General features: G+C 43.0%; 1 protein-coding gene across 39 annotated transcripts in view; it reads left to right on the top strand.

The window, feature by feature from the left end:
• The first annotated feature begins 7,154 nt into the window (after positions 1-7,154).
• tcf7l2 (transcription factor 7 like 2) overlaps positions 7,155-26,774 on the top strand; it is an 88,355-nt gene continuing 68,735 nt past the window's right edge. For 6 of the 39 annotated variants that reach the window (XM_069516990.1, XM_069516991.1, XM_069517008.1 and 3 more), the window contains exons 1-3: positions 7,155-8,014; positions 8,175-8,241; positions 8,401-8,525. In XM_069516990.1, coding sequence (XP_069373091.1) covers positions 7,826-8,014; positions 8,175-8,241; positions 8,401-8,525 — 381 coding nt within the window. In that variant the 5' untranslated portion in view covers positions 7,155-7,825. The remainder of the gene's footprint in view (positions 8,015-8,174; positions 8,242-8,400; positions 8,526-26,774) is intronic. The other 33 variants (XM_069517004.1, XM_069516980.1, XM_069516982.1 and 30 more) reach the window with 10 other exon arrangements.

Below are 26,774 nucleotides of genomic sequence, written 5' to 3'. Positions count from 1 at the left end.
AAGTATTATTAACATCCATCCATCCATAACATAACATATTTATATAACATCTTAGAAAATTTATTGTTTCCTTCTATGGATTTTGTATTTTACTTTTCTTCATAGACATAATTTCTAATGACAATCTTTAAAGCAGTTAATTTCAGCTCCATCTCCACCAGCTACAACTTTAATTTCTATTTGCATAATACATCAGTAATAATAATCCAGTGTAATAATAAATAATACAAAAATAAACCCAACCCAACACAGTGTAAGTTTGAGTCATACACAGTTGCACCTCAGTCTGTGCAAAAGCCTCCATAATATAAGTAGTGTGGGGTTTACTGAGGGATGAGGTGCAAACAGATGTGTAATGCATATATGCAGATGAATAAAGAAATTCTATAATAGAATATTGATATCTGAAATTAAGCTTATCCTACAGATGTCAAATACTACTGATATATACTGATGTTGAATAAATGCGTTTTCACCAGTGTTGACATTAGCTCAGTGTGAGTAGATACAGAGCAGATTAAAAAGAAAAGGTTTGGTACGTGCAGGTTGCTGATTAATGCTCCTTACCCTTTTACTTATTATCAAATATAAACTAGCTAATAAAGGTTTTCAGCTTTACACAGAGAAGATGAGGTAAAAAAAAAAAAAAGAGTTACATACATGTTGCTCTAATTCACTGGCACATGAATAGATATTAGTTTAGCTCTCCATGCTGTTTTCCTCTTGTCTTTGTCAGTATGTGACAGCGGAGATATGAGCCTCTCCATCAACTATAACCTGCTCACAGCTTAACCTTGGACGATGTTTAGCTTTCTTTTGACTCGCACTGTACAAAAGAGCGCGGACTGATGCCTCATTAATTGGTCTGCTCTTCAGTTCCGTTAATGAAAACTTGGCCAAATGAACACGACGTCGCTCTGATTTGTGAAGCCAGGCGACTCAAGGTCACGTTGCCATTGTGCCGCTCGTTAATAAGTGTGAGCGTTGAGCGTTAAAGATGAAATTGTTGTTCCAAGAATTTGAACGCGCTGAAAGAGAAACAGCTGCTATTTTATAACTCAGCACATGAGCAGTAATGTCAAGTTCAAATAGAAAAAAAAGTGGAGGTTACTTGTTTGCTGTAAATTCTTCTGTTTAGTTGTGATTTCAGTTTCTATAAAGATGATGAGACCAAAACCACACATCGCTAAACTAATTTGCCCTGAACGCTGCCAGTGTAAACTGGTACAGAGACTTCAGTGATCACATCTATGAATAAGACTCTCAATTGTTTGATTTAAATATCAACATGATTTAATTCATCGCATTAACTTGGAGAAATGGTAAAGAATAGGTAAAGATGGGAATGAATGAACGTGCCAATTTAGACACAAAATAGCCGAGACTTGCACAGAAACCTTCGCTCAAAAGTCACACACACGGTCTCACAAAGACAACCTGCCTCCATCGTGCACACAATGGCTCTTCATTCATGCCCCCCTGAAAAGTCAACATGTCCTTGCCGCAGTTTTAATTATGGCCCCCGTGATCTGCAGGAACACGAAGAAGACTCTGCTCCTTCCCTTTTCTTCTTCTCGCACAATGAGGCCTCCTGCTTCCTGTTTGAGGAACCACCTTCTATAAGATGCTCCCAGTCTCTTAACAAACAATCAGAGAAGGGTTTGCTCCCTATTAAAAGTCAAAAGACGTGGAGGGTCCTGCACACAAGACCACCGGAGAAAGGGAAGGTTCCAATGTGCTCCTCTGACACAAAAAGAAGCAGGGGTCAACAGGAAGCCCCTTTCTATTCCCTTTAGTGCATCAGCTTTTTAGCTTTTCCTTTAGTTCAGAGATTCAATTTGTTGTGCGACTTTTACTTTAATGCATCACCAGCTGACTTCACATGTCTCATACACTTTTGCAATCATAACTGAAACAAACACTGAGATAAGAGCTTATATTCATCTCTTTACATAGGACCATGCCCCTAAGAAGAACACCCGCGGGGCTTCCTTTTCCATCCATGATTCCTCCTCTGGTTTAATCACGCAGTCTGTCAGTGATACTCTGATAACATCTACTTTATGCTCAGTCATGTGGCCGTGTACAGGAAGGATAACTGCACTGACTGCAGCTGGACGAGAGAATAACACCCTATCTTCTCTCCCAATCAAGACATGAATCAGCGTATAAATATGTCCCTTGGCTACCTGATGCCTGATGCATACACTGTAAAGGCAGTGTGAAAATATGACTAAAACCACCAACCTGCTGGCATGTATACCATTGACCTTTAAGTAACATTTACCAGCCAGCGGCGGCTTGGCTCGCCTCTCCCTGCGAGATGCTGCCGTGACGGACAGGTGAACGGTGTGTGCAGACCTGCAGCAGCCGAGTACATAGGTTATCTTGTCTCTCAGGTGGATTTCATGTTTAGAGAGTTCAGGACCTGCCTCGGACCTTGATTAATGACTATCACGTCAGTTTCTGAAAAACGTTGGGCTGTTTGTTTTGGAGGCGACGGGAGACAGCACACGTAGCCGTCCTGGTACGGTTCCCACGATGCTGCGCCCGTGCTTGGGATGGGTTCTGGAGACACTCGGCTCCTGCTTGAGTCTAGTACCTACAGTGATATGAAAAGCAGTGGAGCTACATTTATCATGAGCGTCTGGGCTGTTCACAAGAAAACTCCTGATCCCACTCCTGGGATTTTTTTTCTGGAGGGAAAAAAATTGAGGCTCTGAAGAGGTTTGATGTAATCTGATGATTGATTCATAAACTTTTAACCTAATGAAATGCTTGTTGAGCTGTTTGTTATATTAGAGGAAACATCTCGGGGGGGTAATATTGATTCTAGATCAGTGAAGAGTCACACACACTCTTGATTTCACAATGATTCTCTTCCTCGGGTGTCTTCTTTGTGATTTGTGTTGTGGATTACAAAACATTTATGAAATACATCAATTTGAAAAATAGGTTTGCCATATTTTCCCTACACTCTTGCAAAACTAGCTGCTCAGATGTTGTTGACTCTCAGTGAGCAGATATTCTCTATGTTTGTCTATATGTGAACATACCTCACTGATAATAACTCCAGCAGTTTCTTTAGGTGAAAATATTTCACCCTCAACCCTTAAAGCTTTGCTCAACATAACACAATACACTTCTGCCTTTTACATTAATTTCTGAAGGACTTGTGAATGCAACTCCTGCATACAAAGCTTTTATTTTCCAGTGAATTGTCCCATTGTGTCAAATGATTAGAGCGCTGAGGGGCAAGGGAGCAGAGAAGATCCTTTTATACAAGTACAATAAAGAAAGGAAAGGAAAAATAAACATAAACACTCTCCTCTCTCTCTCTCTCTCTATATATATATACATATATATATATATATATATTGTACAGGGGTTTTAAGAGAGCGACTCCTTACTTCATTTCCCATGTTTTGATGTGACAAATCCAGACTGCAAAGATTTACTCTGAGTAATTAGAATAAAAAGTACATTCAGAAATTTCCATTGTTGAATTTAACAAGTACATTAAATACAGTAAGTAATAAGAAGAACACGATTCAAGAGTTAATTACTGAAACATACTTAAATGTAATATACAGCATGAAACAGTCTTTTCATAATCAGGTAATGGATTTCTCCATCCTGTCCATTCCAAAAAAACTAATATTATGAGGCTCATTAGCATACATGTAATTAAGGCAAACCACAGTATTATCATGGTGATAGAATTTTTATCAGTTACTGACAATAAATGCCAAAAAAATGCTTATCGACATCTCTCCCAACAATAGAGGAAAAACCAAAGTTAAATGTTCAGTCCCTCTTATTATCAAGTGAACAAACTTCATCGCCAGAATAAATCAACCCACAGGTACAATACCAAACAAGCTTATTTTTTGCGAGGAGAAAAGAGAAAATGTCCAGCGGTAATATGTTAATCAGCAATGAGGGACCTTTTAGCTGGAATGGCTGGCAACATGGATGCATGATGGGTAATTAACTGTGTGCAAACATAGAGGATGTGCACTGTGCGCTGCTGCTGCCTTCTCTGTGTAAGATGAAACAGGGAGGGTGTTCACAGAAAAGTAGGTGATTTCTCAAAGTAGTTTGGGGGGGTGTGTATGTGTGTATGTGAGTGTGAGGATTTTTTAAAATCAGTTTCTTTGAGTTGGTTGTGTAGACTTTATTTAAATAGGTGCTGTGCTTCTTTTTTCTGACTGGGAATAGTTGCAGACAAATCTGTCCACATGCTCTCAGTACAAAAATACTGTAAAATCTTAATTACCAACAATTCTGTGACAAAAACATAAATTCTATGAAAAGAACAAATGGTTCTAAAAGTATTGACCCTTATGATATTTTTTCTATGTTGCTGTGCAGATTATACATACGTTAATTTAACTTTGCAAACAACAGAGCATTTGTTCAGTTGGATTTGGAAGAGTTGTGAGATTATAAAACCTCTATTCACTCTCATTATTTCAAGGCTGTAGATCAACTCTTTAACTATCAACTTATGACCCTTTACATAAAAAAATATCAAAGCTACGATGTGTAAAAAGCTCCCTGGATACCAAAAAGAGAGCCATCTTAAATATGATATAAACCAACATCAATTGCTGTATATTTTAGTACGTAGTATATTGTATTTTATATATTTTTTATGTGTATTTTAACTAGAAAAATATGGTTTGGGGGTTTATTCATCATTAACATGATGTTTTGTTAATGCCACATATAGATGTGCCCTGAAAAAAGAAGCACAGCACAAAAGCCCTCATATCTATAGTATCCAGCTGTAAATGTGCTGAGCACTCACAATAATTTGTTTTCAAAGTTAGTGGGAGCCACAAAGAGCACAGGAATCACAGTAAAGCGATCAGCAAGGTGACACAACATCATGAAATATGACAGTATGACTCCTTGAATAATTCAGAGTATTTGTCTTTTTGCCTTTTTCTTCGCCTTGAACTGTATATGGAGACAGAATCTTGATTCAATCTGCTCCAGTGCGATTGTTGAAATGTGATGTAAGCAGCTCAGACATGCTGAGTCTAGTGTATGGATTTATCATCAAGGCTGATGATGACTGCACTGGAGAGCTGAAGTCTGGCGATCACAGACTGGTGATGCCTCGGCCTGCCTCCGTGCTCTGAGACATGGAAGTGCACATATGAGACAATCCCCGTGTTGCACCCGAACCACAACTGCACATGGAGCGGAGGTGAACATGCAAAACCCTACAACAAGATAAATATCACCAACAGAAGCCTGTGCGTGCTCCTGCTCCATCATTCAGAGCAGCGATGGCAGCGCAGCCTATCATCATTTTATTAAAGGGTCCTGTAGATTAGAATCACCGGGGCGGCATCAGAGGCAGGTGTCCCCGTGGCAGGCATGATAACACGCTGCCAGCCCCCAGTAAACTCTCAGGTACCTGCTGAGGCAATCCGGGGAGAGGCCGGCTTGGAGCTTCTCTGCTTTGGTCTGGTCTGTGTGGGCTCAGGTTTGGAGGGCCCCGAGCGGCGGGGCGTCTCTTCTTCCACTGACTGACTAAACACAGAGGGAACAAGAGGCGGCGAGCCCTTTCCCTTCCTCCCCGCTCCCTCACACTGCTGGCTGCAGCCCAGCCAGCTAACGCAAGCACAGCTTTTACCTCATCCAGATAAAGCACATCAGTGATCATTGAGCGGAATAGTCCGCTTTCATGGTGCTGCCTGGTCTAGGTGCGTCGGTAGGCAGATTCACAGCACATTTCCTCGTCACTGCTGTCTGACAACACTGCTGGGAGCAGATACAGAGGAATTAGTGTCATAATGTTTGTTTTCATGCGTCTAACAGCATGATGACATGAAACAATATTTTTTAATCAGCCATTCTGTGTCTCGTTTTGATCTTGCACTGATTTATTTTGCTTGAGAGGAGCCAACCATGTTGCAACAGAGTGTAAGTGTCACCTGGATGTGTGTGTGTGTGTGTGTGTGTGTGTGTGTGTGTGTGTGTGTCAGTTGTGTTTCTTGCAGTTACATCTGAAATTCATTGTTGATTTTTGTGATTGCTCCATCAAATATAATGGGAACTGCATTTCCCCCGAGCTGAGATAAGGTTACAGAATCCACCGGTGCTGAGCTCATCACCGACATGCACATGCACAAACGCACACATACAAACACATGCACGAACCCCTTGTTCAGCAGGGGTACAGCCCAAACCATAACCCCCCATTTATCGCTTCTATATACATTTCAGCTATAGACAATGTCAGGTTTTTTTCATATTATTCATCATCAGTTCATCCCTAAAATATTTTTTTATTCAGATGTCTTTATCAAATATTTAAATTTTATATTTGCCTTTGATATGTTTTTAAATAATTAATTGTTTTTTATATGGAACACACAATCCAATAGGTCCCATTGACTTAACATTGCTAAAAACAGCAAAATATGGTTTTGTTGACATATTATAATTTCATGTGGTTAAATTATCCTTTTTTTTTCTATTTGTTTGCAACAACAACACAGACCAAATTATCTCATTATGTCTTTTTGGAAAAGGTTGAATTTATATATTATAAAACGAGACAGAGAATTGGGGCGTCCAAATGTGCAGGAGTTATTTGTGTCCAGTGTTGCTGCTGAGGGAGAAGAGAAAAATGAAAACAGCCTTGTGTGTGTGTGAGTGTGTGAGTGGAATCCAGGTTCGTCCCAGAGGACAACACACCTGTCAAGAAAGCAGGATGCAATAACACACTCCATCCCAAAATAAAAAAAATAAAAAAATAAAACAGATCTGAGGAAACATTATCTAATAAAAAAAAAAAAAAGGGAGAAATAGATCCAAAAAAACCCAAAACAATGAATGTGATGAAAAAAAGGAAAAATAGGCCTCTGGTATTTAGTGAGAAGAAATAAAGTAGGTTATCGCAGACGTGTGAAATCAAATAAAAGTAAAATTTAAGATTTAACATGAAGTGAGTGTGTGTGTGTGCTGTGTGGAGCTGTGGAGTCAAACAGCCAGAGGAAGTACCCTCTTTTCCTCTCTTTCTTTTCCTCTCTCTCTCTCTCTCTCTGTCCCCCCCCCCCCCCTCAATACTAGGAGACCGCCCCTGTGTGCGTTTCATGCACATTTGCAAGCAACTCCTATCTTCCTCCTATTCCACCATCACTGTCCTGCTGCTAAAACACTGTCTTTTTCCTCCTCTTCTTCCTCCTCACGTTGCTTTTTCCACCGCAGTCGCCTTCCTCCAGCCTCTCTCTCTCTCTTTCCCTCCCTCCCTCCCTGCTCTCTCTCTCTCTCTCTCTCTCTCCCCTTCTTTTTTCCCTCCTAGTTATGAAAACGTCACTTCAAGTCCCTCCCTGTTTGAATCTCATTAGTTTCTTGTGTGTTTCTCCCTGTCAATAATCCTGAATCCAGACTCTCTCTATTTCCATCCCTCTCTATCTGTCAATCAGCGCCGCCTTTGAACTGAAAACCACTCCGACCAACTTCAACTCACTCAATCCGAGCGGCTCGCCTCCTTCTCCGGCTTCCTTTTCCTGCCAAGATCCCCCCTTTTTCTTTTTGAGTTTTTATACAGCAACAACCCCGCCAGAGCTTTTTTGGAAAACGCCAGTTGCAGACCCCCCTCTTTAAAAAAAGAAAGAGAAAAGAAAAACAACTTAAAACTCGGACTTTCTCGATCCACCAAGAGGGGGTTCTCTCTCCCTTCTTCTTCTTCTTTTTTTTTAAACTTTTTTGTCCTTTTTGCTGCTCGCTTTTTTAAAAAAAAGAAGGGGAAAAAAAAAAGAAAGGCAAGAGACACAAGACAAATCTTTCTGCTCGGGGAAAAATGCCGCAGCTGAACGGCGGTGGAGGGGACGATCTGGGCGCAAACGATGAAATGATCGCGTTCAAAGACGAAGGGGAGCAGGAGGAGAAGATTTCGGACAACTCGTCGGCAGAAAGGGATTTAGCAGATGTCAAATCGTCGCTGGTGAACGAGTCGGAGACGAACCAGAACAGCTCGTCGGACTCGGAGGTAAGTTCAGCGGAGAAACGCACGCTCCCCCGGAATCGAGCCCCCGGCGGGTTTGCGTAAAGTTAAAAGTTTCAGAGGCCTGCGTTATGTTACGTGGTGCACGCAAAGTTCTTGCACTTTTAATTGTTAACGCAATCCCTGTGTTTCATTGCATTTGAAGGCGGAAAGACGGCCTCCGCCTAGATCTGAAACTTTCAGAGACAAAACAAGAGAAAGTTTAGAGGAGGGTGAGTGTGTCCGTCTCTGTTTTCTGCACCGTGACATTTCTGTGAGTGTGACGGAGGGAATGTCCCCCCCCGCTGTATTCCTCACGTTTATTAAAAAAACTTTTTCTTCTTCTTCTTCCTCTTCACTCTCACTGCTACTCCCCCCCCCCGCCATGTTAGCTGCGAAAAGGCAAGATGGAGGGCTGTTCAAGAGCCCACCGTACCCGGGCTATCCGTTTATAATGATCCCCGATCTCACAAGCCCCTACCTCCCCAATGGATCACTTTCTCCAACAGCACGCACAGTAAGTTGCATTTATTTACAACTGTTATGTGCACACACACTCCCACACACACACACACACTCCCACACACACACATGAAGCACCCTGCCGTGTTGTCACCCTGAAGTGCAGGCGATTAGAAAAAATAATAATGCAGAGGCAAGTTTTGCAACTCCCCATGAAGTGTGTTACAGTACCACGACGTGCATGTCCAGCTTGTGTGTGTCTGTGTGTGTCTGTGTGAGTGTGTGTGAGTGTGTGTCATGTGCAGCAGCTAGCATGCTAACAGTGCTAGGAGTCAATGCAATGAAAAAGGACATAATGGTTTTATGGCAGGTCATGTGCACGTGACAATGTTTTCTCTACTGATGTGATGCATATGAATTTTAATTTTACGACTTTTAAATTAAATGCACATTCAAGTTATTATTATTATTATCAATATTGTTATTATTAAAATTATTAGTAGTAGTAGTTGCATTATTGTTGTGCAGACTCTGCTGGGTTCCAGCCTACAAGTGCATGTTTTTTAAGGCCCCCCCCCCCCCCTCCCTGAATAATGCAGCTGGCTGGTGTTTGCACAGCCTCATCAAAAATGCCCTTTTTTCTAACACAAACTGCACCCAGCACCCAGACCTTCACACCACCGGCTCCCTGACACGCGCGCTGTACAGCACTGTGAAGCAATGTAAATCCACACAAATGAAATCAATATGCAGATGTGCTTTTCAAAGTGATTTGCATGTGTCAAATCGTGTAAAGACATTAGGGGAAAAGTGGCGCATGCATTAAAATTTGACGGGTGTTCTTTTCACCCCCACCAAAAACATTAAATTATTATAAATATCAGATTTTTAAAAATTTGTGAATGTATTGAATTGAAACTCTGCATGTGCATCATTGCCTTTAAAAAAAAAATAATAAAGCATGCAACGCCATGCAAACCCATAGTTATAAATAAATTCATGTTATTTATTTAGACACAATCAGCCGTGCTATAATTATGCTCACTTAGTCATTTGCTCAGCACCTCACTGGTCCCACTGGGCAATTGCAATCCTTAAGCAGCATAATTTTTTTTTTTTCTCCAAACCATGGGTGTCTTTCTGCCCCCCTATTTTAAATGGTTGCAATTACAAGTCTGCGCTTTAGGACCTGTCATCTCATTTTACAAGGTTAAGGCAAAGACCAGGCATTAGGAAATATGACCCCCTCCACCACCACCACCACCACCACCTCAGCTCTGCTTAACGAAACTGATATTTGTTACCTCCATCTTTTTTTTTGGTGCGCTGTGCACACCTTGAAAAATAAATACACAACTGACACATAATGCCTTCTTTTGTGTTTGACACAATTTCTGCTTTTGAGTTCAACATGATCGCCCAGGGTTTCACTTGAAATAATTTTTGCTGCTTACACAATGTCCCTACGTGTGTGTGTGTGTGTGTGTTTTATAGTTTAAAAAAAGATTTTATTATCATTCCCGGCATATGCACACATGAGAACATTTTGCCATTCTTTCCTCCTTACTCAGCCAGCCTTGTTAACGCTGCTGGGGCTGGTATTGTGGAATTAGTCGCTCATCATCACTTGACACAAACACACACATGATTTGAAAATGAAGCAGTTCCTTGTGTCAGTGGCGGAGTTTTCTTTGTGACTGTCACAGCACTGTGTCCTGTACTCGTTTCATTGTGCTTATGCAGCAGTCAAAAAAAGCAGTAAATTGTGTAGTGTGGCTGGAGGATGCTGCGGCGAGACGGTGCTGACCTTTGCTCCCTTAATTCCACCCCTGAAATACTATTTCCAGACGAAATGGAAAGACCTTTGATTTTTTATTTTTTTTAAATGCATGTTCCCTGATTTTTTTTGATTATCTGTTTGGTTGCCTCTAAATGCCACTTTTCTTCTCATTAGAAATATCTAAAAGCCACTGGTGCCTTTCATTAGACAAGACTACAGCTTAATTTGCAGATGTACCTGCACAGCGACTGGAGATGAACATGGTTTTCAGTTTGCAGTGGTCGTCTTACTGTACAGCCTCGGCCCCCACTGTCTGCAGCGCCCTGTGTGTCCAGCCATTAGAGCTTTGAAGTCAGCGGTCGCTGTAATATAAATGTATTAGACTTAAAGCTGGCATAAATAATTCACCTGGACATTGATTAGCTGTCTTGCTCCCTAACATGTCATGAGAGGCACTGAATATGACTGCTAGTATTATTGGAATGAGACTTTCTCTGTCTTGTCATGAAAGGCTTTGATTCTCGCTGCTTTTCCCTTCATTTCTCTCCTCCTGCTTCTCTCGCTTTGAATGATGCTGTGATATTATTTCCAAGATCTGGATTTAGGCCTTTTTAAATCTGTATATTTTTCTATTTATTATTAATGATTTTCAAACTGAATTTATATTTTAATTTACAAGTGGCAAAATTATTAAGTATTTATCAGGCAAATTGTGATGGATTTTGATTTAATGTTAGTCATTTGGCACTGGTCCTGCTCTGTTTGCACATATTACCTTGTTTTTGTAATTTCTGTTTTTACATCACTTGAGGGGGGGAAAAAAATTCCAGCATGTGGCAGTTACTATAATTTGTTGAACCTTTGGGAGCAATAACCTGTAAGAATTTGTTTTTCCTACCACCTAAGTCCAAGGAGGCTCACAATTTAGTATCATTTAGCAATTTGACATGACGCTGTGCCCGGGCTTTAAAAGCCTTCTTGCCCCCGTCTCCTCTTCTCCTTCTCCCTGCCGTCTCCCTCCTCCTTAAACCCCACACACAAAGGCCTGCTGGATCACCGGGTGTAGGTTGAATTGGAGAAGTGGTCTGGCCAGTTCACCCCAGTTTTTCTGTCTCCTTTCACTTTTCCCCCTCTGTTCCCTTTGCTCTCTCTGCCTCCCTTCCTCTCTCTGTCTGCCTTTTGTTTCCTGCCGATGCTAACACGGGGCTTGTGAAAAAAGGCGATGGGTTAACTCCGGTGCTGTGGGCTAACATCACACCTCAACAGGTCTGGAGACGCGGAGGCTGAGGGAGGGAGGACGGGATCTGGGCGGCCAGCTCTCCTGCATCGGGGCTGTAGGGCCGTAAATCCACTGGCTTTATTTACTGCCTCTCGGACTTATGAATGTTAAGATATTTGACGCCACCCCTGGCCCCATAATTCTCCAGGCCTGGAGACTTTTGGCGGAGGTTTTGAGTTTCGACCTATAATTACGAGTAGTTTAAAAAAGAACAAGAAAAGTGTGTATGTGTGTGTGGTGGGGGTGGGTGAAAACACAACACCAAGCATCCACCGCTGTGTTTAGAGTGAAAAAAGATGCTCTCAGAACCTGTGGCGATTCTACTAAAAGAGGGTGGAAAGGCTTTGTGTAGTTGAAACAATAGCGTTTCTCCCCTTCTTCCTCTATTGTTCCAGTCATGTTGTCGTGCTCATGTTGCCGCAGATTCACCTTTTAAAAAAACATCCCCAAAATAAATCCACTTTCATTCAGACTCCTTCCTTTTTTATTTTAGGGAAGAAATAATGGGGGATTTTCTGGTCAGATTACTATAATGAACATGCAGAAATGAATGCAACACTAGCTCCTTTGTGCTCACGTGCACACACACACATTGCTGTGGCCTTATCTGTTGTATTTGACACAGACAGACAGTATCTTTCCTGAACGTGGCAGCAACATAAGCATAACAATGGTATATCATATGGATTATGTGTGTTCGGCTGCTGTAAATGGATTTTTGGCTGTGACAAGAGGAAAGATAGTTTAATACGGATTTATGGGATAGGGCCCACACCTTATCAAATTGGCTTTACATGTTAATGGGGCCTAATTGGTGTCCGCGGGGGGTTTTGTGGCACGACGCGGCTGCATTTTGTGCCTCCAGCCGCAAAATGGACTCTGAATTTAGTCGGAAGGTTGCGCTCCTTTTGTCTTGCAAATCACTTTTGTTTACAAAGTATGGCGGAAGCGGCTCTTGCGTTCTCTCTCTCTCTCCCTCCCTCCCACTACTCCTTTTTGTGCTCCCTCTCTCTCTGCTGTTTCTCTCATCCTATGCTAGGAGAAGGGAAAGAAAAGGTCCTTATTTTTTTTTTTCTTCGACTCAATAAACAGTCATAAAAAGTACAATCTGCTTTGGATTTGAGGAGTTAAGTTGGGGGTGGGGGGAGGTGGGGAGGGGGCTGGAAAGCAAAGTTTGGCACCATTAAACTAAAATTGAGGCCTGCTAGACATTAGCGGTGCGCAGCACATTCTCGGAGCTTAATTAGTACGAACTGTAATTGTTCATGGTCTGCCAATAGGAGTAATGCTCAGGAAAAGTGGAGTTGCACTAAATCGGCCCCGGGTTTTTAAAACAATAAATCACTTGCATATTTGTGCCGTGATTCAGATGGAGGCTCGACCTCTCCCATCTCGACATGTGGTAAATTGTAAAGTCAATGAATCGCAGATGTAGGGAGGGGGGTGTGTGTAGTGGAGGGGGACTGGGAAAGAGAAGGGAGCAGGAGTACAGTAAGGTTTTGTTAGTGCCTGGCGAATAAATGGAAAAGGTTTGTGCAGTAAATATTTACGAAGGAGATATATTTTTTCTCTCTCTTAGTTTGTGGTTCTTAATTGTCTAATGCTGATGATGTTGGCAGGCTGAGCCGTGCGAGAGCTTATACGCGCTCGTCGATCTGTCACTCAGCTTGAAACGCCACAGAGGGGAAAAGAAGAAGAAGAAGAAAAAAATTCAGTTTGTGGGTGTGTTTCTAATCAGATTTTTAACTCGTGCAGTGGGAGTCGTGGTTCCCTGGTGGCGGGGACGAGCTGCGTTTGGGTGTAGCTGACATTCAGCTGGTTTGCAGTTGAACACATTTTTAATTAAATCATTGCATTCATTGTGTTTTTAATGTAATAACGGCTAATCTGATGCCTAATTTGGACTTCAATGTGACAGATTATGCCTGTTACTCATTAAGTCAGAGCACAGCCCTGGATTTTTTTTTAAGTACATTATTCTCCGAATGGGTACATCCACTGTTACCTCCTGTATCCCTCCCTGTTTCTGTCAGTGAGCCACCGCACTCTGCTTTTCTGTGTCTGAGCGAAGAAAAAAAAAAGGCATTAGTTTAGCAGCTGTGCACTGGTGCCCCCCCACCTCCCAGCCCCCAGTGTAACCCCCTCCTCTCCCAGACCCCCCCACCCCCCGCCTCTCTCTCCGTCTTTCTCCCATGCATTTCTATAGAGCTCAACACAAAGATAGTACTGTACATCTGGAATGCAACTTTTGTCATCTGTTAAATATAGGCTATAGCTCTGCTCCTGGCCCACAGGGCTTGGGGCTCCCTGAAACATGGAAATTAAATTATTCTGTGTGTGTGTGTACGTACGTGCATGTAGCCACCAGTTACATTTTTTGTCAGTATACAGAGCGTATTGCTTTATTTTTATTTGCTATGTTTTTTTTCCACGGCAGACAGCACATTTTAAAGCCACCAGAATTGTTGGCAAGTTCACTTTTAATTTCAAAAGCAGCGAATGCACAGAACCAGATTATACGTTTTGGTTTTTCAGCATTTTCTCGTTCTAAACTAAAGAAGTTTGCAGTTTTCCACACTGTCACTTGAATATACTCCAAAATTTAAGGGGCCTTGTTTAGCTGACCCATTCATCCCTGCATGTTAAGTGGCCCCCGGTGCCAAATACACGTGTCGACAGCGTTGGTTGGTCGACGCGAAGCTTCCTCTGTCTTTGCAGCCAATAGAGTGAACTCTCATTGAACCGTTTCAAATAAAGATTTACTGAAAATGGTGATAATTCTAAGTGGTTGCTGGAGATTTGGGAGTTTCTTGGCAGTGTTGCTGTGCTGCGCCCCGCTGAGAAGATAAGGTTAAAATGACTATTGATCGCATCTTTTTAGATATGAAGGCTGTGGTTAGGATTAGCTAGTTTCAAGACATGATTACTTGGAATCTATATTTTTCAGAAAGTATTATAATTGCAACTGAAAACTATTTTGAATAATTTTCTAATATTTTGTCCTGTAAATGTGCATTTAATTACAAAATATAAGTTAAGTTTTGATTGAGGAAAATAAATTATGTGAAGCTCCACAAACTGAGCTCAGGTACCATCCCTGAAACACTTTTGGTGTATGAGTCTAAGTTTTTTTCTTCCTCCTCCTTTCCTTGCCTGAATGTGCATATTTCTGTAACTTCATTCATGATGGGACCAGAGTGCTCCAGTAGCCAAATGAGTTCACCAGTAGCTGAGTGGGAGGGAAATGACGGGGTGGGAGGGGGCAGAGAAAAGCGGGAAACGTGTGTTAAGACTCAGTGTGTGTGTGAGAGTGAGTGAGTGGAGGGGGACGGAGGGGCGACGGCAAGGGAGCTGGGGGTCGGATGCACAAAAGCCTTCTGAATAGAGCGCATAATTGCTGTTAATGCCAGGGCAATGAGAGCAGCGACAGTTCCTGGTTAGATGTCCAAACAATAGTGCCCCTAGGCTTCACATTTATCTTCCCGTTTAAAAGAAAAAAAGAAGGACAGCAGCAGGGCCTGAGCAGAGAGGAACACAGACTGAAGCAGGCACGTTTCTGTTTCCAGCCACGCTTGACGAGCACGCATATGTTCATGTATGTGGTTTCTGCTTCTGAACACCCCCCCCCACCATTCCTCCACGTTGTCCTCAGTGCTTCCCACCCTCGTCTTTATCAAAAAAAATTCCCTTAAAAGCTCTGTGTGAGAGGGCCGCTGTGAAGCTGGAGGAATTCTAGTGGTGCCGGCCTTCTGTTTGGATTGTGGAGTGTGTTTGGGAAGGGTCAAAGTGCACCAGTGCTGACATGCTTTTCGAGAAAGGAGATCCCCCCCCACCCCTACAGATTTTTTTGAACTGATAGGAAGGGCTTGAGTCTCCATTGGAGTCTTTTCCCCAGTTTGTGTGTATGTGTGCATGCAGGAAGGAGGTGCCACACTGCCATCACAGCTCTTAATGATCATGTCGAGCTAGATAATGACTAGCTGTGCCAGTGTGCAGTGAACACCTGTGGTACACCAGCCTTTTCGTGGATGTGGTAGAACGCTCTGGAACGCACCACAGAAAATGAAGAGAAGAATCTCATTCTTCCTTAAATGTTTATGAATGATTTCTTTTTCCTCCGGTACATGAACACAAGATAAATTCATTTCTGAACAGAAAATGTAAATGAGATTCTCCTTACGTGTATGTTGTGATGCTCTGCAACATTCTGATTCTTATTGCCGGATATTAAACATAAATAATGTCAAACTCTATATGCAGCATCAAATGTGTGCAGCTTCATACAGCACATTTCGCAGAAGTTGTTATTCAGCAGTCTTGTTGTGTTACCCGGTCTGTATCTCCAGTCTTAATGTAGTCAAGGGAAAATCTGTATGCAGATAATCTGTTCAAAATGGCTCAGATGGGACGAAGGCACTTTGTGTGTGCTAAACACATAATGGAGGAGTTTAAGGTGATAAAACTCCAGTCCGTGTATTTTTAATCTACTAATTAAACTTTTAATTGTAGCAGGATAATCTCCAAGGAGTGTGTGTGATTATGTGTGTGTGTGTGTTTGGGAAGCGGAGCGAGTCCACTAATGAGGTGATCGTCTGCTTGTTTGTCGTTAAAGGTGGTGGATTCATACTCGCCTGCAAAAGGTGAGGGAGGTTTTAAAAGTGCAGGCATAAATAAATTCATCTACTAATCTGCGGATTATGGTAGGATTTGGCGGGGAAAAAAAAATGTTGGCGAGATTACTTAGAAATGCACAAGGCTAATAAAATGTAACCCCTTTACCCTGACTTGCGGCGTGGCGCTGTGTTAGATTCTTCTCTTTTTTTTCTAGCTGATGAACCAATTCCAGTGGAAAACAGATTAAGAGTAAATTCCTGTTTTAGCTCTTTAACCAGCTGTTAGAAACCTATTTACACACAGTAATAATGCGCCTTTTGTAAAGAGACAGCTGTCAACTTGTGTACAGCACGAGATAACATTTCATTTGAACAGCTTGTCACATCCACACATGGTCTACGCCTGGCGCATGAGCATTGAGCTGCCTACTATTGTGCAGGTTATACTGCATGGGGGGCACTAAGTCTCAAAAGTGTTTAGGAATATGCTGTGTAAATTTAAATAGATTACAATTTAATTTCTATTATACAGACTGTATACATTTTAAACTAGAAAGCTTCTAGAAGAGTGTATAGCCAAGGCCGAACAGGCAAAGATTTTTGTTTGGATCTGCACTAAATTTTTCACACTCAAAACTATCCTCTAAGCATGCTTGATTTTTTTTTTTGGATCAAGATCCATGAATTAATCTCATGAGACAGTTTTGTGTTGATCTGTCCAGTAGTTTTTGTGTAATCCTGCTAACTAACAGACAGACTGACAAAGAAACACAGACAGAAATACTTATATTCCTCGTCTATACCCCCAAAAGTATCTTTGTATTTTAACTGCACTCATGAAACGTAGCACTGAAAACTCAAAACACATGTACGAACATTGTTTAAACGTGTGTTCAACTTAAAACACATACCTCCCACACCCTCCACCATCCTCAGCATTACGTATTCATTCCACCCTAGTGAGAGGCCGGTGTGTCAGCAGTGTTCGGGGTCAATTCCAAAAGTGAACAAATTGACTCACAGCACTGAGTGAACCTTCAATTGCTTCCCTCCCTTGAGGGGTCAGAGTGAATGGAGTGTCTTGTTTGGACAACTGTCCCGGAGTGCGATGAGTGGCCTTTACCATTAAGCCAGGGGGGTATGAACTGATGGACAGACAGAGGAACCAAATGAACTGCCAGACAAACAGATAGGCAAGAGAGAATGTGGCACTGTTGAGGCGGAAAACAATGAAATCTAGTCACCCTGAAATGACGGTTTGATTGACATAATGACCAGCAGTTCACTGTCATTGGCCGCGCTGATGGTGTCCACCGCTGAGGCATTGACACTGACTGTTGCAGTTTTCCTATGATAAAACTGGTCCTGAATGACAGCTGGTTTAGTGGATCTCTGTGTTAAATATTAAAAGTGGATCAGTCCTGCTGATGTTGCTGCACTTAACGTTTACATACTTTGGCACAGGAATGCTCACAGGACGATTGTTCTACATCCTGGTTTTTCTAATGACGGGTCTTGACCTAGAATGTTTTTATCCAGCAGGTTCCCCTGTGGCAGTCTCTTTTCAAAATTGTTGGATTGAGCGATTGGATTTCATATTTGGTTTGGAAGCTATTTAAGTCAAAGTCCAATATTAACACCACAAAATACCAAAGTTTGTCTTTGGTGGATAAGCCAGTAAGGAAACGTTGGCCTGTAACTACCATAACATCTTTCAGCAGGAGTATAATTAGTGAGGTGATGGCATGTATGAAAAACGCTTGCAGAGAAATAATCCTGAGGTGATCATTTTAATTTTCCACCGCTTTGCATGTAAGCCAAAGGTTAATATCAGGTAAGGTTCAGTCATAATGAAAGTTGAGATAACAGATTGGCATCACTAAGTAGGGGTGGCCTTTGTGACATGTGATGCACGTCACTGTGCCCTTTGGAACCAGGAGGCTCTTTATCTCCTCTTTACGGCCTCTTGTATCTTTATTGACCACCACACTTAACATATTTCAAATATCAATAAAGATAAACTTCTAGCTTCATCCCAACAGGTGGTTTCAGAGTGGATCCCTAAGTGACGTGATCTTTTTGGCCAATCTTTCTTCCATGACAGGTCATTGTAAACTCTGGCAGTCAGCATTTCAGTAGCCAGAGTAAAGGGTGAGGAGCATTTCTAGTCGACAAGTCCAGTTTTGCATGTCTATAAAAGCCCTTTGTCTGTTGTGGATGACCCTTGCTGTTGTAAGGCCTGTATCTGTCTCTGCTCAGGCGGGCGGGCAGGCAGGCCTGCAGTGAGGATGCAGCAGCTGGCTGAGGCCCCGGCACAGGAATGCTGTGTGTGCTGTTTAAACAGTGGCTTGTCTCAGTGCAGGGCCTGGAGGAACGGAGGGAAGGAAGTTGCTGCATGTTTACTTAGCTGAATTGTCCTTTGGGCCCCCCCAGTGTCTAATGCACTTCTGTTCAAACATTCACAAGTGTGGAGATGACCCCCACTGATGCCGACGTTCACAGCTCTGCCTTCACCGAGCGTCTGCTCTCTGTCTGAAAGTGTGTGTGAACAATGAAGACTCGTAGCCACTACTTTCTATCCCACTGTGGGTGTTTGCTGCTTTAACCTGAAGGCTTGGATGATAGATAAAAAGTGTAACAGGGCTCAATTTATCACACTGAGGGAAGGGCAAGAGAGATACGGACATATGAAGCGATAGAAGGCACCTCATTGCTCTAACCAAGGTCCTATCCAACAAGCAGCCAGACATTGACATACGGCGGAGTCGTCAAGCTAATTGTTGTTTGAATTACCTGTTATGATTCGATGACAAATCTCTCACACGCTTGCCACCAGAGCGGAAAATGCATCCGGGGATTGGCATGATCATCGGGAGTGTGTAAACCTGGCTTCAACAAGATGGATAAATGCAATTATTGGACAGACCTGGAGAGGAGAAAATCCATTTAAAGCCCGTAAAGCTAAGCAGGGGCCGTGGTTAATTCATTTGGCCAATTTACGGGTGATGTACGAGTGTCAGGGCACATTAGTCAGGCGCGGGGGAGGTGGGTGTGTGTTGGTTCAGTGGGTTGAGTAGATGTGGGTGTGTATTTTTTGGAGTTGTGGGGGTCACATGTGAAGATGCTCTTCGGCTGCAGTGCAGTCTCCTTGAGACCTAGGTGCTTACTTTTTCATTCCCCCCCACCCTTTGCTGTCTCAGTGGACAAAACAAATGGAGCCTGGATGTGGAAATGACAAAAAGATGCACTGAGTGCACTGAGTGGGAGGGAAGCGGGATTGCTTTGCAAATGATGTGGGGAAAACGTGTATGTGGTCCGCTGGGCACCAGCATGCTTTGCCATACTGAGAGCTCAATGTGTCCTGTCGGCACCTCCATATCCTGCCAGTTAAATGATTTCCTTTTTGTAAGCAGTAGTTGTGGCCACGCTGATATCAGTCATAGTAATTAAATGGTGTACAAGAGAAGATCTGCAACCTAATTTCTGGTTCTGGTGTCAATCTGTCAAGAAGCATTTTTACAAACATTTTAAGTTTTATGTAATGATGTTATTAGAAATGAGTGAAACATAATGCATAGGAGCAATAGGGTGTGTGTTAATGATTGCATTACAAGTTACTCTGACCCTGTTTGACTTTGATGCTCTCTTTGAAATCAGAGTTTCAAATTGAGTTATAAAGTATTGAATGCCAGTGTTTTACTGTGTATACAAGAAGAAGGTATTCAGCACAATGACTAGCTCACCTGAGAAATCTCAACCCAGCCACTAGCTGTGCTATGTTACTATTTGTTTTCATGAAAGCTCCTTTCTTGCTTGATGATGAAGTTATTTTTTTTATAATCTGTGGAACAGATTTGTGTTTATCTTCTCTTGAAAGGCACTGACATTAGATGGCCTCACTCTGCTTAGTCTGTTACACAGCCATTGTTTCACTGGAGCAAAAACCACTCAACGGTTACACAAGCTGAGCGGTATGCAAAAACAGTGGTTAGAGCATAGCCAGGCTGGTGAGAGGCGTTGTGGGAAGCTTTGGTTTACAGCTCCAAGCCACAGCCTAAATCAGGGCAGGGTTTGCTATCAGACAGAGAGACATGAGAGGCTAAGACCTCTCTCACTATGATGCCGGTTCTTTGAAAGTGGTCGGGATCATACTTGAGTGCCTCTCGGTTCAGTAGATTTGGATTGCCAGTGTTGCACGCATGTTTACAGTCTGTGTCAGAGATGGTGTGTGTTAGCATTTGTCACCTGACTGGCAGGCAGCCGCCCTCAGGAAACCAGAGTCAGTGTGAGTGCCGAGGCTTGTCAAAGACAGGTGCCAGCTCTGCCGCCCATTCCTGCCATATAGCAGCTGGGGGAAGAGTGCAAGGCCCACGGTCAAGTCAAGTGTGGGCCTTTGGGAGATGGCATCAGCTTGAATTCACTGCTTGAGGGAAAGTGGGCAGGCCTCTGGCATAAGGTGCAAAATGCTATATGTGCCTGTGGCATGCACCTTCTTTAACCACTTGGAATACCATACATTCTGTGCTCTTTGCACTTAATGGGGCTAAATGATGTTGTGCTCTAAAATGAACTTTGACTTTGCTTATGTTTTAGTGTGATGATAAACAATAAGCCAACCTGAACATGGAATTAATCTTGAAATAATGTAAGAGCAGATTCTGTTAAAACTATTTAAGAGGTTTACAGGTAAGAAACACATCCTATGTTTTTTTTGCATCTGCATTTACAAGCTATAAGCTGGAATTGCACTAAATACACTGAGACACACCAAGAGCATCTGCAATGTTTTGAATTTTGAGAGATGGGAACGGATATGCACACACACTAGAATGACATCACTGTAGATGTGAGATCTACCACAAGTTCACTGTAGAGTTCATTGTTTCAGAGTAATATGAAAGAAAATCAATGAAATGTTATCTTAAGTTTTAATTCAGTTATGTTTTGATTGCCACTCAGTGTGTAATTATATGATTCATGTTTGTCTTGTTGCAGTTTCATTTGAATTCAGAAGTTCATCTACCCAGAACAGAAAAGTATTAGGATTGCAGACTAACTGGTAACTGAATCATCGTGTGAAAATCCCCCTTCAATCCTCCTCTGGACAGGTTTTTATGTCTCAAACCTCCTACAGTCCTGAGAACATTGAGGTATTAAGCAGCAGTGCAGCTTCTCTCACGAGCTGAGCAATGGCACAACTGGAAGGATGAACAGGAAACCTCCCCCGTTCTCCCAGGGTAGTGAGGCTGTAGATGTGCCTGGGAGCCATTACTGTAAGTCCTCTGAGCCTTCTAGGGAACTTCCATGGACCCTTTCTTCTCACTTTCTACACTCGCCTTTGGGATCACTTTTGAGTCCTGCAATCTGAAAATCCTGAACTGTACATATGCAGATCTAGTCATCATCTTCTAATCCGCCTGCTCACTTCTTCCCAGATGCTTGCCCAACCTCATGGGAGAACAACTGCTGCCTGCCGTCTATAGGCCAGTAAAATTCCTAACCCCGGACCGGAGAAAAAATTTAAATGGAAGTTTTCTATATGCTCCCACAGATCATTTTACATCAGTAGACGTGCCTCCCCTGCACAACTGTTCCCAGTTAGTGGTGAGCTGCCAGTCTTATTATGGTAACTGGTGTGACAAATGTTTTTCACTACCACTACGTATAGTTTCATACTGCGTGGCTTAGCTGTAAAGTTAATGAAGCAGTTGAACAAACGTGTTAATCATCCTCCTCTTCTGCTTTGGTAAATTTAGAAGTAAACGTTGCGTGCTCCTGGTATGGGACATTAAGTTTAAGTTAACATAGGCACATGTCATTTATAGTCATGCAGACCAAAGCATTATGTTTTTTTTTGGTATGCCCAAGATCCAAATTATGGTAATTGAGTTAACATTATGTTAGACCCACATTTAGAAGTGATCTCACTTGATTCATTTGATATTAATGAGGCCAGTCAGCAGTTAGTTTGCTGTTATTTAGCTCTGCGGTTGTGTTAAATCATAAACAGGCGGAGAGAGAAGATGCCTCACCAACAGCCAATGATGAATAAATAGCAAAACTCAGTCCTGAATTTGAGGAGATTCTTGTTCCTCTGTTGGCAAGCTTGACTGCTGGAGCTCCCTGGCCAGAGATTGAGATGCTGTGGTCTTGAGACTCTGGGAAAGTCGACCTCTAATTGTTCACAGAAGCCATTGGCAGGGGGGGGCTGAGAAATGATGAGTGAGGCAACAACAGAGACGAGACTGCTCACACTTGCTGTTCAGGTTTTTTCAGGGGAGAAGTCAAGCTCATGGGATGCTCCCAAACTGGTTGTCCTAAAAAGAGAAATAAGTCCGCAAAACCAAACTTTTTTTTTTCATTCCTGGCTCACTTTTAAGAGACAGACACTTTCTTCACGTTTTAAATTGGCCTTGTCATGCGGTTTCCTCAACTGGGCTGCCGGGAGCCGACTGTTTCCACATAGGCCAATGTTCTGTACCAGTTTGGGTTTTGAGAAAAATAAGGGTCTGTTTTTTCTGGCACTGATCACTGTGGTATTAAACTTCCAATTTTTTCCAAAAGCTAACACAGTCATCCGCTTGTATTCTTCACGCCTTTTTGATCTCTGTCACAGTTGCTTGGCAAGCGGCACATCTGCCTCTGTCCTAACACTGCCACGACCCTGTACCCTCCACCCTCCAACCCACACACATGCACAAACAAACACACACACACACACACACACACACACACACACACATACACACACACACACACACACACACACACACACACACACTTGTAGCACAAATCCAGTTTCTGTGGTGTTTTTTTCTCTGTGGCATAATTCAGCAAATAACATCAATAATGATTCAATTGGGCATAAAGTAATTGAGAAGCGTCCTGCTTGCCATCTGTCTAGTGAGATTACTACATTCTGTGTAATTAAACATGTGACCTTGCGGTCGTGGAGGGAGGTGCCAGTGGGTAGCCTCCGCCAAAGAGCCAGGCCGTCTTATTTGAAGTCGGGGGGAGGCTGGCTGGGACGGGGGAGAGTTGTTGTGCGGTTTAAACAGTTTACCCCAGCTACTAAAGATAGCACAGGCTGATGTGAGTTGAGCTTAAGTGGCAGTCTCCTTTACATGGATGTGTACTGTGTGTGTGTGTTCTCTCACACCAACAAACCCGTGTCAAAGCCCAAGTCGCCAAGCCTCAGTCAATTTGGTGATATGAGAGGAGCCCAGCTGAAGTCTGAGTGATCCCTGTGTGCACACAGTGTAACCAGGAGAGGATAGAGACGCTGGGGCCAATGAGAGTACGCGTGTGTTTGAGCCGGTGGGGTCACGACGGGCTGAATGGAGGGCTGCTGTTTTAACTCCGATTTTATGTGTGGTTTTGTTTGGACTCCTGAGGTTTGGTTTCTCTTGGACAGTGTCCAGGTCTACAAGGCCTGCTTCTCCTCAGCTCTCCTGCGAGGCCAATGTGAAGAGCCCTGCAAAGCTCTGTGATTGGATTTCAGTCCTGATCTGGTTGTTTGGCGTTGTAAACAAGGTCTTAAAGACAGGGGAGATGGTGAGCTAATGAGTTTTTGTGTCAGTGGGGGTGGTTGTGTGGTTTTCAGGCTTTATGTTATGCATTCTCTGTTGTGGTCTCAAACTCCCGATCAAGAAGAGGAACCAAATCTCTGCAGAACTCTGATGACATACAGTACAAACACATACACAAATACAGAGTATGCAACTGAAAAACACATCAGTGTGGGAAGGATGGTGTCTTATAATACTTCCGCCCAGAGCTTGGAAAAAAAATCCTTCTTGTCCCCCCCAAAACAAAAATAACCATTTTAATCACTATGGTTGTGCTATGTTGCAGCCACAGCACGGCTGGCAGGACCCGGCTGAGGTGGCACCGGCCACTGGGGATGGGGACAAGGCCTGGGCCGGCCTCCAGGGAAATTACAGGGTGGCTTGAAGGAAGAGGGTTGGGGATGAAGCCTGCCTCCACTCCTACTGTCTGTCCAGAGAGCTACTGTTTGCAATGAGCTAGCTCCTCACTGTTTCATCTTTGCTCTCTGGAGATAATTGGGAATTAAGTGTGTGTAAACATGTTTTTTTGTTTCACCGTTAAGTTTCATTGTTTCCTACAGAAGGCCTGTGTATCCGCCCAGCATGTAGGAAAACAAAATTCTATATTTTTAAATCACTTTTGAAATGTTCTGAAGTTTCATTTTCTGTTTCTTACATTCGTATTCATCTGCTCTCTCTTTAACCTCTTCAGCCTTGTTTCTACCTCCCTCTCTCCACCCAGAAATCCCTCCCCACGCTGCCTCTCCTCTCTCAGTATGTGCTCTGATTACCTCTCCAAACTGGCAATAAGTTGATTGCTTTACAGAGATGATGTAAGCCGCTGCCCTAGGGTACATCAGGTTGGATTTCTCCCGCTTTATCTTGTAAAGCCTAAATTAACAGCTGGTTTGGTTGGAGTTCTTCTGGATCTGACTAAAGGATTAGGCTTGGTTCTCATGCGAGTCAATCCAGTTTGATTTATTGCAGGTCTATCAAAAAAGATCAATGGGAGTCCTTTTGAAAGTAAATCCTTAATCGCCCTTTGCACTTACGTGTCATCATTGTGAATTTATTTTCCTCCCTTCTGTCTCTTGCTCTGTCCTTTCTCCATTTCTCACTCGCTTCTTATTCCTTCCTTACACCATTGCCTTGTCTGTTTAATTTTTTTTTCTTACTTCTTTCTCATTGTACAACCCACCCAACACAATCTGTGGTAGCTATTTTCCCCTGTCGATGGTATCATGGTCAATTGCCAGATAGATTTTTCTCTGTTCTCATTAGTTATCCATCGGGACAAGTCTGCCCCAAGCCTGGCTTTAGTATCCGCTGGTCGTGATCATAACCGAAATAAGACACCACTTCTGCCACTCTTGTTTTGTCTTCGTCCAAACTTCACTGAAATCAGGCCCCTTATTCTCTCCATATTAGAACTTCCACTGGCCTCTAGCAGTAGGTAAGGAGGACATTTAAGAATTCACATGATTTTTTCTCATAGCATTGACTTTTCAGTTAATATTGGGGAGAGTGAGTTGTTTATAGAACTGATACACGGACATGGGCGACACTATTGGCAAATTTTAGCTCATCGCAGAGATATCAGACAATATGTAACAAGAAATTATCGTACAAAACAGGAAAAGACATGTCATATTGGGATGGATGGCTCTAAATCATGAAACGTGTTAAACTGATTCCAATGACATAATCTAAAATTTAGGTTATCTCATATATTGGAATACTGAACACTTCTTTTTTTGCACATTGGAGTGCACATACTTCCCTGTCAACAAAATGATATAACACTCAAGCAACACCCTTCCACATATACTCCTCTAGACATTCGTAAAGTGACCTGGCAGCTGTTGAGAAGTGAGGGAGTAGGGCAAAGAGTTTGGTCAGGCTTATATAGTTCGGTCTACTCCAGTTCTCTCTTTCGGTAACACTTTCTCCTGTTTCTTCATCAACAGGGGTTATTATATGTTACCTCCAACACCCTCCTCAACTACTCATTTTTTGCCACCATGGTTTGCCTATGTCAGCCAATGTTTTGGTGGCACGGTGGCTCTTCCTAAAGACCATGATCTGAACCAAGGTTCATGTCTCAGTATGTATGTCCTGTTGTCATCACACACGGTGGGGTGGAGGGGGTGAGACGGGTTCAGGGTTGATCGATGTTAAATTCAGGTGCATCCTCCTGGCATGCTCGGTGAGCTGGATGGCTGGCAGACCTGGGCTTGAGGTGTGTTCCTGTACTTATGTCTTTGTGAGGATCATACCTCACTTTTTCCATGGTCTGTTTGAGGGTTAAAACTTGGTTTTAGGGTTAGGTTTAGGTAAGGGTTAGGCATTTAGTTTGGATGGTTAGAGTTAGGGACTAGGGAATGTATAATGTCAATGAATGTCCTCACTAAGATAGAAGTACAAACGTGTGTGTGTGTGTGTGTTGGGGGAGGAGGGGGTCGACGGGATACGTGGGAAGGAAGGGCTTGCTTGTCAGCCAGCTGGACCTCTTAATCCTACAGCCTTGGGGAAAGGGCCTGTGTGTGTGTGTGTGTGTGTGTGTGTGTGTGTGTGTGTGTGTGTGTGTGTGTGTGTGTGTGTGTGTGTGTGTGTGTGTGTGTGTTTCTCAGAGATTTGTCAATTTTAGCACACCTCTGCTCCACTCGTTGGCCCAGCTGAGCCCACAGTGTGTGTGTGTGTTTGTGCTCCAGCGAGACACAACCAGGATTTCATGTGCACTGTGTTTACTGTTGTCCTCGCTTTAACGGCACACTGTATATTCATGTCGAGACGACACAGCCTCTCGCGCCCTTGATGTTGTGGGGTGTGCTTGGGGTTGGTGCGAGGCGAAAGTGGTCCGTGGTGGGGGTGAGGGTTGTCCCATGTTGCCGGTTGAGGATGGGGGGGATGAGGGAGGAAGTTGTGAGGGCAACAAACACCACCACAACCACCTCACCCTTCACTCCACCCCATTCAGTCCAATCCCCTTCCTCCATGCCCAGCCCTCTCTCAGTGTCAAACGCCTGCTCTCCAAAACCCACGTGTGCATTTTATCCTGCGCTACGTCATCCTGTAACCAAGTGGT

This window comes from Paralichthys olivaceus, chromosome 21, assembly GCF_024713975.1.
Source record: "Paralichthys olivaceus isolate ysfri-2021 chromosome 21, ASM2471397v2, whole genome shotgun sequence".
Taxonomy (NCBI): Eukaryota; Metazoa; Chordata; class Actinopteri; order Pleuronectiformes; family Paralichthyidae; genus Paralichthys; species Paralichthys olivaceus.
The sequence above is the reverse complement of the archived record's forward strand: the minus strand, read 5'-3'. Positions and strand labels throughout refer to the sequence as shown.